The sequence below is a fragment of the Vicugna pacos genome, chromosome 7 (genome assembly GCF_048564905.1).
Source record: "Vicugna pacos chromosome 7, VicPac4, whole genome shotgun sequence".
NCBI lineage: Eukaryota > Metazoa > Chordata > Mammalia > Artiodactyla > Camelidae > Vicugna > Vicugna pacos.
Genome location: NC_132993.1, coordinates 83,118,079 through 83,135,625, shown reverse-complemented (window position 1 = coordinate 83,135,625; position 17,547 = coordinate 83,118,079). Strand labels below are relative to the sequence as shown.

Here is a 17,547-nt window from a genome sequence, read left to right as displayed (position 1 = left end):
AATTCTTCAGTAAATTCATGCTGAATCATGTGATTCTAAACATATTAGCTTTTATTATTACTATTACTCTTGGTGCTGATGACAGCTATTAATTGGCAGGAAGGAGGATGATAGAGATTGAAATGTGTCTTCCAAAGAAGACAGGTTGGTAACTATCTTCCTAACCTCAAGCTCCTCAGAACGTGACCTTAATTGGAGTTAGGGTCTTTATAGAGGTAATCAAGGTGAAATGAGATCACAGGGTGGGTTCTAAGGCAATACGGCTGGTGTCCTTATATAAAGGGGGAATTTGAACACAGACACACCAGACACACAGACACGCACACGTACCATACAAACACCCAGAATGGGAGTCCATCACCGAGGATGAAGGCAGAGATCGCCAAGCCAAGGAGCGCCAAAGATTGCCAGCAAACCACTGGAATCTGGAAGAGAGAGATGGAATAAATTCTCTCTCACAGCATCAGAAGGAACCAGCCCCACCATCACCTTGATCTTGGACTTCTGGCCATGTTTAAGCTCCCCAGGCTATAATCCTTCGTCACAGCAGCCCATAGGAAACTGATCCAGGGGGCCATGGTGGTAAGCTGCCCACATCCTTTGGGGAATACGCATTGGCTGTGGGTTCCCAGCATCCCCTGTGGTACCCCAGGTGGGTCTCCATTCCATTTCTTCCACCCGTTTTGAAAGCTTCCTAATGGTGATGCCAGGTCCAGGGAGCCTAGGACCTTAAGGGACATTTTGTGACAGGGCATACTTGTAGTCCCTAAGACGAAGTTTAGTGGTTTGAGCAAAGCACCTCTCTGTTCTCAGATTCCTTTCTCCAAGATAAGCTAGTCAGATAAAACCAGGTGTCTGTTCTCAGCAATAAACACAATGATTCCTGTAGCCCTGGGAAAGGTAGCTTGACTTCCCATAAATCCCTTCATTTATTCTGTTAGAGAACCAGCCTCTATTAAACATAGTTAAACCACATTTGAATATTAGTTATGTGTGTCAAGTTTTTTTTTTTTTTACCGTATGTAATTAATGAGTTGTCAGCACAGTGTATTGGAAAATTATGGCTGTAGAAACCAGAAGATCTGAACTTAAATCTTGATTTCAGAATAATGATCAGATTAAAACGCAAAATAAAATCATCGACTCCTCTCTGTAAATTATGGTCTAGGCTAATTGTTTTTCTTATACCTCAAGAGAAAAATTATGTTCAGTTCCAATGAGTCTGAAGTAACCCCCGCATGTGTATAAAAATGCAATATCGAGATTTCTCAGATTTTTCCTTCTCTCAATTCTACGTGTACTTTTTTTCCTAATAGTATTTTTTTTCCCTTAAAGAATAAATCAGCTTCTAATCATCCAGTGAGAGTCTCATGACTTTTCTTGGAAGGAGGTCGTATCACTGTGGTATTGGGGAGTTATGATATGTGCCTCTGAACATCACATCTTTGCCTACAGCTAAAGCTTGTCCTGGGGTCACACTGGGTGTTAGGCTGTGGTCTAAAGCCTTTGCAGAAGAATCTCAAGAGGTAGGAATTCAATAAGCCAGTGTATGTCTGGTTCAACATAAGGACACTCACAAAATCATGTTGTCTGTGTCCCGTTCTCATAGGCATACACAAGGAACTTGGTACAGAAGCCGTCCCTATATTCATGATTTGTGAAGAATACTACGCTTTGTTGATGAATAATTTTCCCTGGGGAGTGCTTACCATAGCAGCTGGTAGCTTTCTGGGTCGTTTTTCAGGCTTACCTCCAGCCAGAGAGCAGGCGTGGTGCAAATTTTATGCATTGCCCTAGACTTCCGTTTGCAATAAGGAACACACGCAATGACATACCAAAGTGAGTTTATTGACATTCCTTTGAAGGTGGTGATGGGAGAGAAAGCTTGGCCTGAGTATTAACGTGACATTTCTCTTGTCGATGTAAGCAAAATCAGCCCAGTAAACAAGGACTTCTCCTGCCGTTGACTAGAACAAAGACTTTGAACAAAATCATTATAGACATTTCCTTAGAGAAACTGGAAGCTGCAGGAAGTAGGCTAATGGAACAATATTTACTCTAAATACTACTTCTAGGCACCTTTTTTTTTTTCTACTAGAACAAAGGGACTACATATTACTAACAGGAAAATAACACTTTCTCTTTTGGACCTTATGATGGCTGGAACATCCATCCCAGACTTTTATGATACAGTATTGCAGTAGTTGTAATGATGGACACTGAAGGACGTAATCATAATTAATAATAATCATAAAGCACCACATTTGTTATGTAAAGTTCTAACGACTTTCATTGGAAAGTGTTTCATCTTGACTGGGAAAACATTTGTGGCAAAGGAGAAATTTTCCGAACCCAAATTTGGGACACGCGGTTTGACACATGGATGGATGGTGTCCCAGACGTCACTTAGAACTGCCCTGGGAAGCCCGTGGGCTCGCCATACAAATGCACTCACTGTTAAAGGACATGTGGTCATGTGTGAGAAGAGAAAAAGACTGAGATTCTGCAAATTTAAAGCTCTCTAAGTGACTGCCCTCCATTCATGATGGTAGGGTAGTAAAACTTGTCATAACCATGGTCAACTTAGAGACACACAGGGAATTACAAAGAACTCTACAGCTTTATAATACTTCTCCTGATTCTGCAGGATCAACATCTGATTTTAGATTAGCATCTTTATCTGATAGAATAAAAGGTGATATCCATGAAATTATTATTATAATACTCTCTATATAGCATTTTTTGAGGCATTTTTTCCAATTGAAACGTGTTTTCTCTTATTTCTTATTCTTCTTTGTCCCACAATTAAAGACAATACATTGACTAAAAATAGCTCTAAAAGAGCTGGTTTTAGGGAAATCGTGGTTTATAAGTGATTAGTTTTCTAATATGCCTCCATGGAGAAAACTAATATTTTCAAACAATATTTTAAAAAGAAATTACACGTGGTAACAGATACATCTACCTTGCCTGTTATGAGTGATATGATTTGGGGTGGATTGCACCTGTTGAAATTAATAGCATGATTGAATTCTACAGCTGTTTTATCTGTCTAATAAAAATTATACATAATTTGAAAATCAGCCTCATATATGACAGAATATTTACTAAAGAAGCATCATCTGAGACACAGAGAAATAAAAAAGACCCTTCTTTAACAACTGTCTGTACCCCCCTTCTCTTTGCTTTTCTTCCGGAAGGATTCTGTGGAAAGCTGTAATGGAAACTGGGCTTTGAGTTTTGGCTGACTCTGACACTAGTACTTCTTCCTGGAATTTTATGCTTTTATAAAACACTGTTCCTGTCATGCTTTGCAGGCTACATCTGAACCATGGCACTGGGAGGGGGCAGTAAGAACCAGGAAACGTTAGCTGAAAACCATATTTGACCCTGTTATTGTATGTAACGTCTAGGGTACCTTGTTTCTTCTGTGTAGGGCTAGACTAGACATTGATTAATCTAATTCATAGATTATTTAGATATTTGTGTAAATTATGAAGCTCCCAGGAGCAGGTTCCATCTTTTGAACAGCTTTCTCCCTTGCTGATACCTAAAAAATAATATAAATACTGAAAAAATAAAAAGAGAACTGAATGCTTGAATGAATGTGTTTACATCTATATGACACCAAGTTCTAAAAATGAAAGATGCTCCCCTCTACTAGAGATGCTGTTCAAAGAATTAGGATGGTGAAACAATTTGCATCGTCTTTATGTTCTGATTTCATCAGTAATAGTTCCGCTGGGATCCATAACTTCCCAGGTGCCGAACCACGTCCTGAATTTTGCACATCCCTCAAATCCGGTATTGTGCAACTGACACATCCCACCCTATCTCGGTCAATACTGTTTTTAGACAGCGACAGAAGGCCAGATTTCTGCGTCATATATATTCTCCTGATTCACAACAGACACACAGCAGCAGGGAAAGCTGGGCATTATCAGTAATTCTCACGAAAGGAATGTTTCCTTGTGGAGCGCAGCGAGCACAGTTTATGCCTCGTCTGGACACAAACCAAAATGAGGACGAGACATGGCTCCGGATGGCATTCAGCCAGTCCTGCATTTCTCACATTTCTTCCTTGTTTAATATATCGAAGGACAACAATGTGACATTTCAACATGTCTTTTTCCCAGTGAAGAAAAACACTTTCGTTTATGACATATTTCAGACCACATGGATAACAAGATTAGAAAAAATACCAAAAGACCATTATGTTTGGGTTTCTTCCAAATGTAATAGAGAGGTTAGGCTGTCTTCGGAGCCTGCTACTGTTGTTCTGAAAACACTCAGTTTTCAGAGACATCTCTTCACTGGATGCTAAGAGAAACTGGGTATCTATTTTGACACAGATCAGTGTGCCCTGGGGGGTTTGGTCTCTGCCCCAGGAGAATTGCTATGGAGGAAGGAGAAGTAACATTTTGCCCTTGACCCCTAATGAGCACCATCACTCTCTGCAGCTTCTTGTTTAGTGTGGTCAGACGCGAAGGGATCTGAACACTATGATAAAGGAAAAAAAAAAAAAGAAAACATGAAAAAAATCAATATCAAAGTTGAAATAAAAAGTCTGTTTGCCGAACAATGAATTACGTGGCTTTCACGAAAGTCAGCAGATCATCTGTACATTTTTTTTTCTTCCCTTTGGGAAGAACTGTGGCTAGATCAAGCAGAGCAGAACAAAACAGTACACAGCTCAGACATTGAAACCAACCGGATATGTCCTAAGGTCCTTTTCCCCTTTTCTCCTGTTTGCTTCATCACATTCTATACAACACAAGCAGGGATAGAAGCCCCACCACTTATGCTGCATAATGACATCTCCGCCTTGGACTTGTGCACAAGTTTGTGCTCCTTGGGTGGGGAGTGTTCACGAGGGGCGTGCCCCTCGCCCCACCCCACCCCCAATCAGACTTCTCTGAACTCAAGCTGAGCCGCAATCCTCACAACCACTGGGATGCGCTGCGTTGCATCAGCAGCAGGTGTTTTCCTTGCCGTTATAATTTGTCGGAAAGTGTCCTATTTGCACCACGGGTCTAGGTTAGTTCCAGCTGATGGACTGATGCCACCTCTGACTCATGGATGTATAAAAATCTCGGTTTTGCCACTGCTGTTTTTGAATGGATAGGATGCCCAGGGAAAAGGAAGAGTGGGAGGAAAAGAAAGAGTCGACCGGTTGGTGGTTAGAAATGATAACAAAAAAATGGTGGCTCCTGCTCAGAAGACAAGGGCGTGGAAAAGCTTGGAATGCTTAATGCTCAAATTTTCCCTTAAATTATACAAATGGAAGTAAACATTTATTACCATTTGGTCAAGTGTCACATAACTTGCATTCAGATTTCATTGTTAGTAATGGAGGTATGTGGAGATTTACACAGACCTTGAGACAGCTTTTTTTTTTTAATATTGCATTACAGGCTAGCAGTTCACTGGAAATAGAGGAGATAAGCCTGAAGGTGAGATCTTAGAAGGCAGTTCCTCATGCACAGCTCGTCAGTCCTGACTTGGTCGGAAAACAAAATCATAGAATACCCAAATCAAAGGAGAGTTGATTCCAGGAAGGGTAAAAGGTGATGTCACTGGCCAGGAAAATGGCAGGTAAGTTTCAGTTCCTCATTCCAGTCCAAAGGTGCTGGTTTCCTCGACTGCTGTTAATAGCTTTTCGTACAACATGGAGTATGAGGGATAAGGTGGAAGATCCAATCGGTTGAAGCACGTGTGTGCCCTGAATGGGGGAGAAAAGATGGGTCAAGGTGTTTGTTTCCATGAGACAACTGGCGGGGCTCTACCTGCGATCGGTCTGAATCTGTGAATCAAAAGTGAGTGGAACCGTGCTCTAGGACCACCGCAACACGCCGCCCACTAAGGACCATAGCCTTCCAGAGATGAACAGACCACTCGATGGGGTGCATTAACTAGAAACGGGTGATTTGCATTTGGAAGCAAACCACATTACATTTGCACTGCAGCTGCAAACTGGCAACATCTTACAATTGACATAATTGGATGTGGTTGGTGAAGGAGGCAGAAATAGAATTAGTATTAAAGGACCAGGTTCCCAAGTCTGCTTGCCCAGCTCTGGTTTCTCTGTTAAACCATGTGAAACTGACATAGAGGTGCCCACGGACTCCCTGGAATTCGGAGCCCCCAGGCTCCAGCAAGGCAGGTGAGCTCCGGAGAAGGTGGCTGGCTGCAGCTGAAGGTTCATTTAGTGCCTTCCTAGAAGGGGTGGTGTATTGAAGTGGTGTTTTGAGAAGCTGACCAGCACCGAAAAGGGCACTATGACATTAAAATAAAATAATCACAAAATGAACATACTTACAAAATTAAACAAAACCCTAACCATGGGAACCATTCCCCTTTCTGTTGAATTTTATTTGGGATATGATGCTGTTTTGGTTACGAGGTCCCCAGGGCTGCTGTGTGTTGCGTATATCTTTGTTTTCAGAGTCCCAGCTCCGGCTGGTGCAGTGCTCAGGGTATGGGGGAGATGCTGTGGGATGGGAAGGTGGGAAGAGGGGAGATGGAAGGGAGATTTTGTGCACAGGGAGAATCTGGGGAGAATGCTATTGTTTTTTTCCCCAGCATCCATGCCTCTTCCTCTTGATAATGGCTCCTTCATGGTCCTTGGGAAACTAACCCCCTCTCCCCTTCCCTACCTCAAGCTCCAAGGATGGGCACGGGACAGTGGAGGGTCTGGCTGTAGGGCTTAAGGATTTAACTGGGAAGAAACATCAAAATAGAGATTAGCAGAGGTCTCAAATCTTCATCTAAGATTCAAACAGGCCTATGATGATTTCAAAAGAAAACCTTTGACCTAAATGTGCTTGTTTGAGTAAAAGTGGAAGAGAACTCGGTAAATTGAATAGGACGACAATGACAGTGGTCCTTCCCTGTGTTGACAAAGATTGAAACGAGGACCCACCTGGGGCTAGGACTAACCAAATTAAGATGGGCAGAAAGATGCCAAATGTGCTTTTGGAACTGGCTGAACTAGCCAGGGGCAGGATATGAGCGGACATCACCTTCTTGGTTTTCTTTCTCTGGTCATGTTTTTTTTTTTCAAATTAAAGTACAGTCAGTTACAATGTGTCAGTTTCTGGTGTGCAGCACAATGTCCCAGTCATGCATATACATACATATATTCGTCCTCATATTCTTTTTCTTTAAAGGTTATTACAAGATATTGAATATAGTTCCCTGTGCTATACAGAAGAACTTATTTTTTTAAATCTATTTTAATATATAGTGTCCCCTGATCATTTAAACTGGCACTCACGAGTGGAAATAATACAGGGAAAAAAACCAAAAGCCCCTATTTACGAAATAATTGGTATCAGATTAATTCGGTAAAAGATAAGTTCTGGAAAAACAGAAAGCAAGAACAAACGGCACCTTTTCAAGACCTAGTCTGAACCCCCAGAGTTTCCTCAAGAGTTGTTCTATGGCGTTAATCTGCAGCCTTGCTTAACTACTTCAGAAGGTCTAGATGGTAATCTAGAATGAATGAACACAATCAAATCACAATCCTTTTCCTATGCATTTCCTAGGAAGGCACAGGATTCTGCAATTCTATGCGCTCGCTGCCCTCCACGTGTAGTCCTGACGGCACAGAGGACCTGCTTACCCCCTTCCCTGGGCACTGGACCCAGTGCTCTCAGGTTGGGGGCGGGGGTGATGGAGAGAGCATGTAACCCTGGTTTGGAAAAGCCCTACTCTGATCCCAGCCTAGCCACTTGCTTGCTTTATAACTTGGGAAAGTCAGTTCGTCTTCCTGAGCCTCTGTTTTCCCACTTGTAAAATGGGGTAATAATATATACCTTGGGCATTCAGAGGGCTACTGTCAGGACAGAACACACATAAACGCCTTTTGTGAACCGTGAGTCATCATTTAAACATCGGATGCTCTTAATAATAATGCATCCCCAACTGCAGTCATGACTTTGGAAACTGGGTCACACTTGTGGGGACGTAATTAATGCCCTCAGGCCTTTTCCATGTGAACGGCTAGCAAATGGATCCCCCTCCTCTCGCATTTGTGCGGCTGATATGTTGGAGCTCCACGTGGATCGGTCCAGGCGAGCCAGGTCAGACCGCGCCCTGTTGGAGTTGTCCTAGGGTTCCAGCAGTTGGAGATCATCCTGGATTTGGATCGGGCCAACCGCGGTATTATTTGTGGTACTTCTAAATCGGCGTCCTCTGGACAGTGGCGCTCCCTGTCTCCTCCAGGGAGTTTCCCCAGTTAACCGATTAAAATGCGAGCCAAGACAGTGCCAAGGCCAGCCGCGCTCCCCTGCAGTGGAGACCACTTTGAGGTCGGGAGCAAGTAACAAAAACAGGCAGCCATCAGCCATCACTGCTGTCTGCGGCTGGTTGTGCAGCTAGTGGCGAGACCAGTGATTTTTTTTCCCTCCACATATGCCCAGCAAACTTTTATTGGTGCACCCCGACACACTGTGAAATACTAAAATTAAAAAAAAAAAAGTGAGTTTACTGCGACTGAGCTAAGAGTTTGCTGCCTCTGAGGGCTGTTCATCTGGCTGTGCTGAGGTGGGTAATTCAGTGTAAATTGTGGGAGGTGACTTACTGCCTTGCGGTGGGTGGAGCATCTGTTCAGTGCGGGGTTGGGTGCTCTGTTCGGCTTGGCGCGGGAAAGTGGTGTCTGCGCTAACCTGGGAGCCCTGCCCAACAGGCTGCGCTGCGGACAGAAGCCAGTTTGCTCGCCTGACGGCTCGACGTCTGAGTGTCTGCACTGGGCACGAGGCACGAATATTTGCTCCCATTTTATTTCGAGGAGAGTGAGCTTAAATGCCTTCCCCTTCTTGGTCACAGACACAGCAAGCGATGGAGCAGAGACCTGAACCCTGGCGGTTTGACTCCAGGAACCCATGCGTCTGGAGCCAGCTCTTTATGACTCACAAAGGAGGCTGTATGATCGAATGCAAGGCATGGGCCTTGTGTGCGGACAGTCCTGGGTTCCAATCCCAACCCACTCCTCATAGGTGGGTGTCTTTGGGCCCCTTATTTGAGCCTGCTGGGATTTAGTCTCATCATCTCTGAAATGGGGTTGCTGTGGCGACTGAATGAGATCAGCTGTATGAATGCCCCGCCTGACAGCTACTACGTGTTCAGAAATGTCAGCGTATTTCCTTTCAAGCTACTGGCTCGTGTTCCATCCAGCACCTTAAATGGGTCTCAGGATGTGGTCCTCACTTCTGCTGGGAGGCGGGTGATTTAAGCTATGTCTCCCCTTCATGTCCTCCTCTTCCGCCGCCCATCGATGATCTGGATCTCCAGACAGGTTCTCACCCACCCCACCGCTGAATCAACCCTTTTCCAACTTTGTCAGTAAGCTCCCCATCCCCAAATCCAGAGCTGTGCTCCCCACCCCACCCACCCCAAGCTCCTTGAAAGCGTCTGACAGCTCTTCCTATGAACACCTCTTTCCCCTTGGCTTCTCTGCAGCTTCTCAGCGGCCGTCAGTTTCTCGCAGGGATTCCCCATGGCTCCCTCGTGCCTCCTCTGCAACCCAGCAGCCTGCAGGGTGGGACTTCCCACCTCGGCACTACGAACACTCCGAGCCTGGTGATTTCCCACCGGGAGGGGCTGCCTGTGCACTGTGGGTGTTGAGAAGCATCCTCAGCCTCTGCCTGATGGATGCCAGGAGCATCCTTCCCCGACGGCCAAAAATGTCTCCAGACACGGCCAAATGTGCCCTGGGGGGCAAAACCACCTCTTTCTGCCTCTCCTTGAGAACCATCCCTATAGATTAAGCTGAGCACTCACTTAACCAAGCCTTGGCCTCTACCCTGAGCTTGGGGCTCAGCTGACATCCACAGTGAAACATGTTCATGTCAGAATTGCTTGCTACCCTTAGCCCAGTTTATCTGCCCATGACTCATAATTCTGTTACCCCTGGTCCCTACTCTGAATGTAAACCTTCTATTCCTTTGTTCTATCTCCACGCTGCCTGTGCTCTGTCTATCCAGACCAACTTCTACGTAATCTTTCCTTCCAAGTCTTTCCTCTGTCCCCTTTCCAGCCCTCGTTTTGCAGGAAGGAAGCTCTCCCATCTTCCATCCTGGACGTGGCCTCTAAGTTCTCGAGTTCTTCTCAGCCCTCACGAGCGGAGTCAGACATCCCTCATCCCGCCACGCTCTGGGATGTGGATGGAAGAGCACTCTTCACGCCTCACTGCCAATTCCAAATCGTTATTTTTCAATCTTTGATCAAAAATTTCTGTTCCTTTGAATCTCATGCCATGTAGATAATTTTTCCCCCCAAACTCCAGGTTTTTGTTTGGCATTTTATTTTAATGAAACAGTGTTATTACCCGCAGGTAATAAGGACAAAGTATTGTTTTGAAGAAACTGAGTGTCAGATACACACGCGCAGGAGGATGTATGGCTGGACCAGTCATGATGTAAAGGGTGCTTCTTTCTGTGGGCTGTAGTTAGACCCTGTTGTTTGACAACCAGCGATGTATCTCCCATAGCTTCTGACCTTCTAGGTAACTACATTTATTAAAATCTGTGGTTCTTGGCTTAAATGCTTTCCATGATGGATCTTCTGCCAGACTGTGCAGGATCTGAGGCCAGCGTGTCCTCGCCTGCCAGCTCCTTGACCTCAACCCCAGTGACCATCCCACTTGTCATGCTTCGGGGATGGTGGTTCATGAAGTTTCTCCACCAGGCACAGAACAATTGTAGTAAAATTGTATCCCAGGGACCCCTACCCTCAAAGCTCTTTGTGCTGATCCTCACACACTCCAGAAGGCAAGGACTTGGACTGATGTACGATTTTGCTGTGATGCTGTTTGGCAGTCTTCTCTGGCAGGCCAGCTGCCTTTCTGTAGAGGGAAAATCTGAGAGGAAAGCAGCTCTGGACGCCTCTCCTCGGAGTGTGGGTGGTGTGCAGGGGGCTCACGGTCTCTAGGGAGCCCGGGTCACCCTGTGAGTGCCCGGCACTCCTGCTCGCCTCTGGGCTCCCCATCACCTGCCATGTGGCTTGGCCAGGTCTCCCCCCGAACTATTATTCTTGGGAGTCAGAGGTTATTTCTTTCTCTCGACACAGACGTGACACTTCTTAGGTTCTTGGATCTTCAGAAAATGTACAAGAGAGATAAGTCAGGGGTTACGACTCCAAGGGTCATTTTTCTGTCTTCTCAGAGGGATGTCAGCACCTGCTTCTTGGGGGCATCTTAGGCCCTGCTTCCCCCAGGAATCCCCTCTGGGGTTTGCAGGGCAGCAGCCTTTATGGGGAGGAATTGGCCTAGATGTGCAGAGTCTGTTCATAAACCAATGCCCACCTTATGAGTTCTCTGTGTGGGTTAATAGGATTAATGCCTATTTCAAAGCTTCCCAGAGTACAGCTGTAACTAGACTCCATCTGTGATCCCAGATGCCAAAGCAATGACTTACATTCCCCAAAGAATAAGACTTCTCAGTGGTTTTCTCTCCACTGTCCGTCAAACTCTCTCCCTCTCAACCGTGTCCCCTGCGAGTGTCACATTGAACATCTTGTCCCCCGTGCTGGCTTCATGCTCCTTCCTGAGCACAGCTGGCCCCGACACTCCCGGGCCTTGTTCTTGCTGCTGCTTCATCCTGGAATCCCCTCCACTCTTCCTGCCCCCACCCCACCCCCCGCCCAGTGCTCGCTTAAATGCCAGCCTCTCTGTGACATCATCTCCTGTCAAACTAATCAGGGTAAAGTCTCTCTTCTACATCCTCACGGCACCTGGCTTTTCCCTTCCCTTCTCAGTGCCCCTCTGATTCCACCTGCTTACTACCAGGCCCTGTTCCTCCCTAAACTGCGCTCTGCTGCATCTCAGCCCCTCCCGCAGGTGCACAGTCAGGTGCCCGCCGTGAGCGTAGGCTGTCATCAAGTGGTGACTCAGACTCACTTCTCCAAAGCAGGAGCAAACTGTTTCCACATAACCTCACCCTCCACGTCTATCATTAAACTAGACAAATGGAAATTCTGCCTTTTTATAGCCTTATTTTCTTGCCAGACTTAATTCAGTAGGTTCAGCAGTCAGCAGAACCATGCAAATGAGCACTGAAGGTCTGCTGAACTAATTGGATGAAGCCAGGGCTGAAAAGTGCCCCAAGGCTTTAGGCTGTTATTAACCAGCTGGGCATGCGCTCTTTCCCGGGCCTCCTAATGCTCCAATATTGTCATCATGTGAATTATCTCTGGGGTGCTGGAAAGTCTAGGAAGGCTAAATGAAAATTATAGCTCAGTAAATCCTTCCACAATAGGGATTTAGCAAAGCGTCTGGGAGGCCATGTAGAAACAGAGCTGAATTAAATACGAATCTTCTATTATAATTAGAAAATATCATAGTAGAAGAAAATAATGTGACTCAGTCTTTTCTTCTGTTTGTTGAGCAGTATTTGTTACCGTAGCATGTACACAGAAGTATCTCCTTAGTGCTCCTTATTTCACTGATCAGGAATACGCTACCCACCACTTCTATTCAACATAGTCTTGGAAGTCCTAGCCACAGCAATTAGACAAGAAAAAGAAATAAAAGGGATCCAAATCGGAAAAGAAGAGGTAAAATTGTCACTATATGCAGGTGACATGATACTATATATAGAAAACCCTAAAGACGCCACAGAACAACTTCTAGAGCTGATAAATGAATTCAGCAAGGGAGCAGGATACAAGATTAGCCTGCACGACTGTGTGACCCAAAGCGGCATAGAAAGGACCCAAGAAGTGTTGGGATTAAAACTCACGGTATAAGGAATTCATTTTGTTAAACTGCCTGGAGCCCTAATTCTTGGTTTTCTGCATTATCTTACAATAAATTTCTCAATGCCTTACTATATAAAAGCCACTGTAGAAAGCCAGGATACACGTGGTCTTGTCTGCACACATTTTAAAACACAGTATGGAAAACGTAACATGTACATGATGACTGTCTCATGGAGCATCAAGCAATGTGCCACGGAGGTACAGACACTGTGCTGGAAGGGCCACTTTGGGCTTCCAACTTCTTTGCATCCCCCTTCCCCAGGTGAGACATTCGTCTTTAAATTCAGCTGGGCTACGTACGACTGACACGTGGACCTTGATGCTTACAACACAAATACCATCAATCATCAAAAAATCACTTAGAATTCTGTCTAAATGCACCTCCCAGAGACTTCTCACCCACTTCTTCCACTAATGACTCAGAGAACACTATTTTAAGGAAAGAATCTCATCCCAAAGGATGCCCACCCAAGTTCAAATAACAAAGTATAATTGGTGCCCTTTGGCAGGCTTCCCAAAGGTGGGCAGGAGCTGCGTACCTGGGGAGAGACGTAATTTTCCCCCATTTCTCTATGCAGAAACGCCGAAGCCCGTTGCTCCCTCGAAGGGCTGCAAAGCCTTCGTAGGGCACGCTTGATGTTCCCGTGACGAACTGAAGTAACCGTAGTCTCTGCTCATTGTTGAAACGCTCCACCGCGGCCCAGAACCAGCGGATCACAAGATGCCCATCGTGATAACCTAGGCGGAGCAGAGGGAGGGAGACAAGAGTGGATGTGGAGATGGGAGGGAGGAAAGGAGCGGGGAGAGGAATGAAATACACCTCAGGGGTGAACTGAACAGCAGCTTTTGATTTGCTGTTTCCTCTAGGGATGGCCATTAGGTAGGTCTAAGACAATTTGCATAACTAGGTCAAGTTTCAAAACAAAAGATTTAGAAAATGGCTATTTTATAAGAAGATTTTACATTCTGAGGGATGTTCTCGGAGATGTTTGCTCTCTTTTAAACAATCTGGACCTCAGCAGTCATTTCCCTGCCTGATATAAATGCAGACAAGGAGTGGTGAGGCTCGGTAGGGATTTCTGGGCTTCTGAAGAGACAAAACTCTCCATGAATATAGTATTTCTTCATTTTTCCTTTGTTCTGATGCCTTAGCTCTTGGTAACCATGTAGTGTGGGAGTGTCTAGGACTTAGAAAGGGTGGAGGTAAATGTCAAGCTTGATGAATGGAAGATGCCAGGATCCCTAGAAGCCCTTGGGCCAGCCCTGGGCTGGGATGAATTGGGCCCGTGGGAGAAGTATGGGGCATGTCACAGCTGGGAGACCACACCTGGAGCAAACAGTTAAGTGATATGATTCACCACTGCAAATACAATTCAGAGATGGGAGAGATCTCTGGTGGAAGGAGGGGAAGCTTCATACAAGAGAAGTCAGGTGTGAGTTAAGCACATGATGGGTCGTGTGGGTAGGGGAGGGGAAATAAAGAATGACAAGAATGAAGAATAAATATGCAAGATGACTAGAGGGGGTCCTGGCGAGGACTGAAGGGAACCTTTCTTGGGGCTTAAAGACCTTAACAGCTAGGCAGAGACACTGCAACATGACACCTTACGTTGGTGGCTTTCTTACCAAGCCAGGAAGGGCCTCATGGCCCCACAGAGGTGTCCTCCTACACAGCTGAGGACACCAGGGAGACAAGGTGAGACAGGAGGGCAGGGGGCAGGGCACAACCATTAAAAGAACGACACAGCAATTAGCACCAAGATGGCAGAAGATGCAACTCCAAGGAGAGTTCAATATACACAATATACACTTGAGCTTCAATATACACTCACTGAAATACGCTAGCTGCTAAATGGCCCTCCCACGGGTGCCGGGACAGCTTCAAGGCTGACCATAAGAGGTCAACAAGTGGATGATGGCCTGGTTCCTGGGACTCCTAGCCCCTTCCCCAAAGTAGTCAGAATAATCCTCCAACTTGTTAGCATATGAAGTTACTGAACCCATAAAAACTAAGAACCTCCACACCTCATGGCCAATCTCACTTTTCCTAGCTGACCCCATACTCTGAGGCCACCTGTCTGCCTTCTGAATAAGATGGCCCGCATTCTGCCTATGGAACATGTATCTCCTAGGCCTTTCTCTTGCTTTCTGAGATGGCCTGCACTCTATGGAGTGTGTATCTCCCTGAATGAATCTACTTTTACTCAACTGTGGCTTGCGTTTGAATTCTTCCCTGTGCAAAGCCAAGGACCCTCACTTGGCAGGTCCCAGGGGCTTGACTGAGGGACTCAATCGAAGGACTCGACCAAGACCTGGGACACGGCCATCCTCTTGTGCCCAGTTATTTTCCTGTACAAAGGGAGGCTGAGGTGGCCAGCTCCTTGCATACCCTCTATTGCACTGATTGGGGTTTCTCTGCAATACTGTATATGAAGAAAGGGTTTGGAAAATAAATAACTTTCGAAGACATCTCCTATAAGTAATAAGGAGCTTGTTTTGGGAGTTGAGAAACGGTCTGATGAAAATTATGTTTCAGGAAGACTAGTTTGGCAGCATGAACAGTCAGGAAGGTTAGATGTCAGATTGGGAGAGATGACAGCGAGAACTGTGTTGCAGCAAACCAGGATTGAGGCTTCAGTTCTACAGGAAGCAGGACACACTCCTCCGCTGTCATGTGACCCAGCTCTCAAGCTGGCCCGTGAATGGTCGTGTTCTCCGTAATGCATCAACACGGAGTCATGCCAGAGATGACCAACGGGGGTGACTACCACCAGAAGGAAAGTTCAGGTTGCAAGCTGGAGGAAGGCAGGCATGAAAAATCTACTTTGCATGTATATTGAAGGAAGGCCAAGTTTTTGGTCATCTTCAAAAAGTGATATTATATTCTACTTATATCCTTGCTACATATAGAACATGTACATGAATATCACTCAGCCATTAAAAAGGAGTGAAGTACTGAAACATACCACAACAGGAACAGACCTTACCAAAGGAAAGAAGCCAGAAGCAAACATGGTGTGATTCTTTTCACATGAACTACGCAGCCTGGGTACCACCACAGAGACAGAACACAGACTGATAGCTGCGAGGCTCGGGGGAGGGAGGAATGGGGAGCTTTATGAGTGCAGGGTTTCCTCTGGGGATGAGGAGATGCTCTGGAACGAGCTAGAGGTGACGGGTGAACAACGATGTGAAGCACTGAGCACGCTGCGCTGTTCCCTTGGTTAATATCACGTCATGTCAATTTCCCCTCAATAACATTTTTTTTACTGAAGCCTGTGTCTGTGACGGTGGACCCGTCACCAGCCCTGCTCGCTCACCTCCCCGGTACTCTGAGTTGTTCCGCCAGTCCGTCAGGTCGATCTCGGCCGTGCCAGCGATCACCAGCTCCAGCTCCCTGGCGTCGAACACGGAGACCAGCCTCGAGTCCACCACCTGAAACCCAGGCTAGGCTTCAGCACACAGGCCCGATCAGTCAAGAGGTGATATTCCTTGGTATTATTTCTGTGGGTTCAGCTGGGCAGCAGACCACTGTCGACAACTTGTTTTTCCCCCAATGTGCTATCGTCTTTAAGTTCAAAATCACGACTTGAACATTTTGAAACCCAACCCGTTCATGAGCTGGGAACGCAAAAAAGGCCCCTGGCTTTTCATCACTCTCTGAGACTCCCTCTCAGAATGGTATTATGAACAAGCCTGACTCGACTTTTTCGAGCCCCACTTAGGTTTCCAAGTCACATTGCGTTTTAAATGCAAAAGGTCCAAGTTGCCTTGAAGTGATTCATTAGCTATGAGTGTTACCACTTCACCTAAAAGAGATCCTCTCTTTTATGTAAAACTAGGGCCTATTTCCTAGGAATGGCTATTATACATTACAAAGACCATCTTTTCCTTCCCTTCTCCCCTCATTTCCTCCCCTCCCTCCTCCAAAGATCTGGGAGGGTTCTGAGCACCAGCTTTACATCTTGTTGCCAAATGTGTCAGGTACAACTGCACACCTGCCATGGGTCCCTCCTTCAGTCAAACCAGTGACCCATCCTGTTCTCCATCACGGCAGCAAAGAAAACCTCTGACACCCAAGCCCTGAGGAACCATGGACAACCTCTTGTTTTTAAACTGGAAAAGTTTAAGGATGTCAATTTTTGGTGCACAGGAGTGAGACAGGAGGGAAACAGGCAGTAATTGGCACCAAGATGGCAGAAGACTCAACTCCAGATAGAACCAGAGCTTCATTATATGTTATGCTCATTGTAATATGTTAACATGGTGAGCGGCACTCCCACGGGTGTCAGGACAGTTCCGAGGCTGACCATAAAAGGTCCAAACGTCAGTGGGGGCCCACTTCCTGGGAATCCCAGCCTCTTTCTCAAAGTAGTTGGGATAATTCTCCCACTTGCTAGCATACGAAGATATCAAGTCCATAAAAACTCGCAACCCCGCACCTCCTGGCCTTTCTCTTGCCTTCTGAGACCGCCTGCCCTCTGTCTGCAGAGTATGTGTCTCTCTGAATAAGTCTACCTTCACTCAGCTGTGACTTGCTCTTGAATTCTTTCCTGTGCAAAGCCAGGGACCCTCACTTGATGGAGCGCATCCCAGGGGCGTGCCTGGGACCTGGGACACGGCCATCCTCTCACGGCCCATTTTTCCTGTGTGAGGAAGGCCAGCAGTTGTCACTGTCCTCTTGATTTACCACCTCAGCATGGGTTACGTAGCAAAAAGCGACACTACAGGCAGACCTTGTTTTTCTGTGTTTTGCTTCATTGTACTCTTCAGATACTGTGTTTTTTT

The 17,547-nt window shown here is 45.9% G+C and overlaps 1 protein-coding gene across 2 annotated transcripts in view; it reads right to left on the bottom strand.

Moving 5' to 3' along the window:
- Positions 1–5,272: 5,272 nt before the first annotated feature.
- The window catches only part of HECW1 (HECT, C2 and WW domain containing E3 ubiquitin protein ligase 1), a 316,328-nt gene continuing 304,053 nt past the window's right edge, over positions 5,273–17,547 (bottom strand). For both annotated transcript variants that reach the window (XM_072965253.1, XM_072965254.1), the window contains 3 exons: positions 16,080–16,194; positions 13,299–13,497; positions 5,273–5,722 (listed from right to left, as the gene is read on the bottom strand). In XM_072965253.1, coding sequence (XP_072821354.1) covers positions 5,611–5,722; positions 13,299–13,497; positions 16,080–16,194 — 426 coding nt within the window. In that variant the 3' untranslated portion in view covers positions 5,273–5,610. The remainder of the gene's footprint in view (positions 5,723–13,298; positions 13,498–16,079; positions 16,195–17,547) is intronic.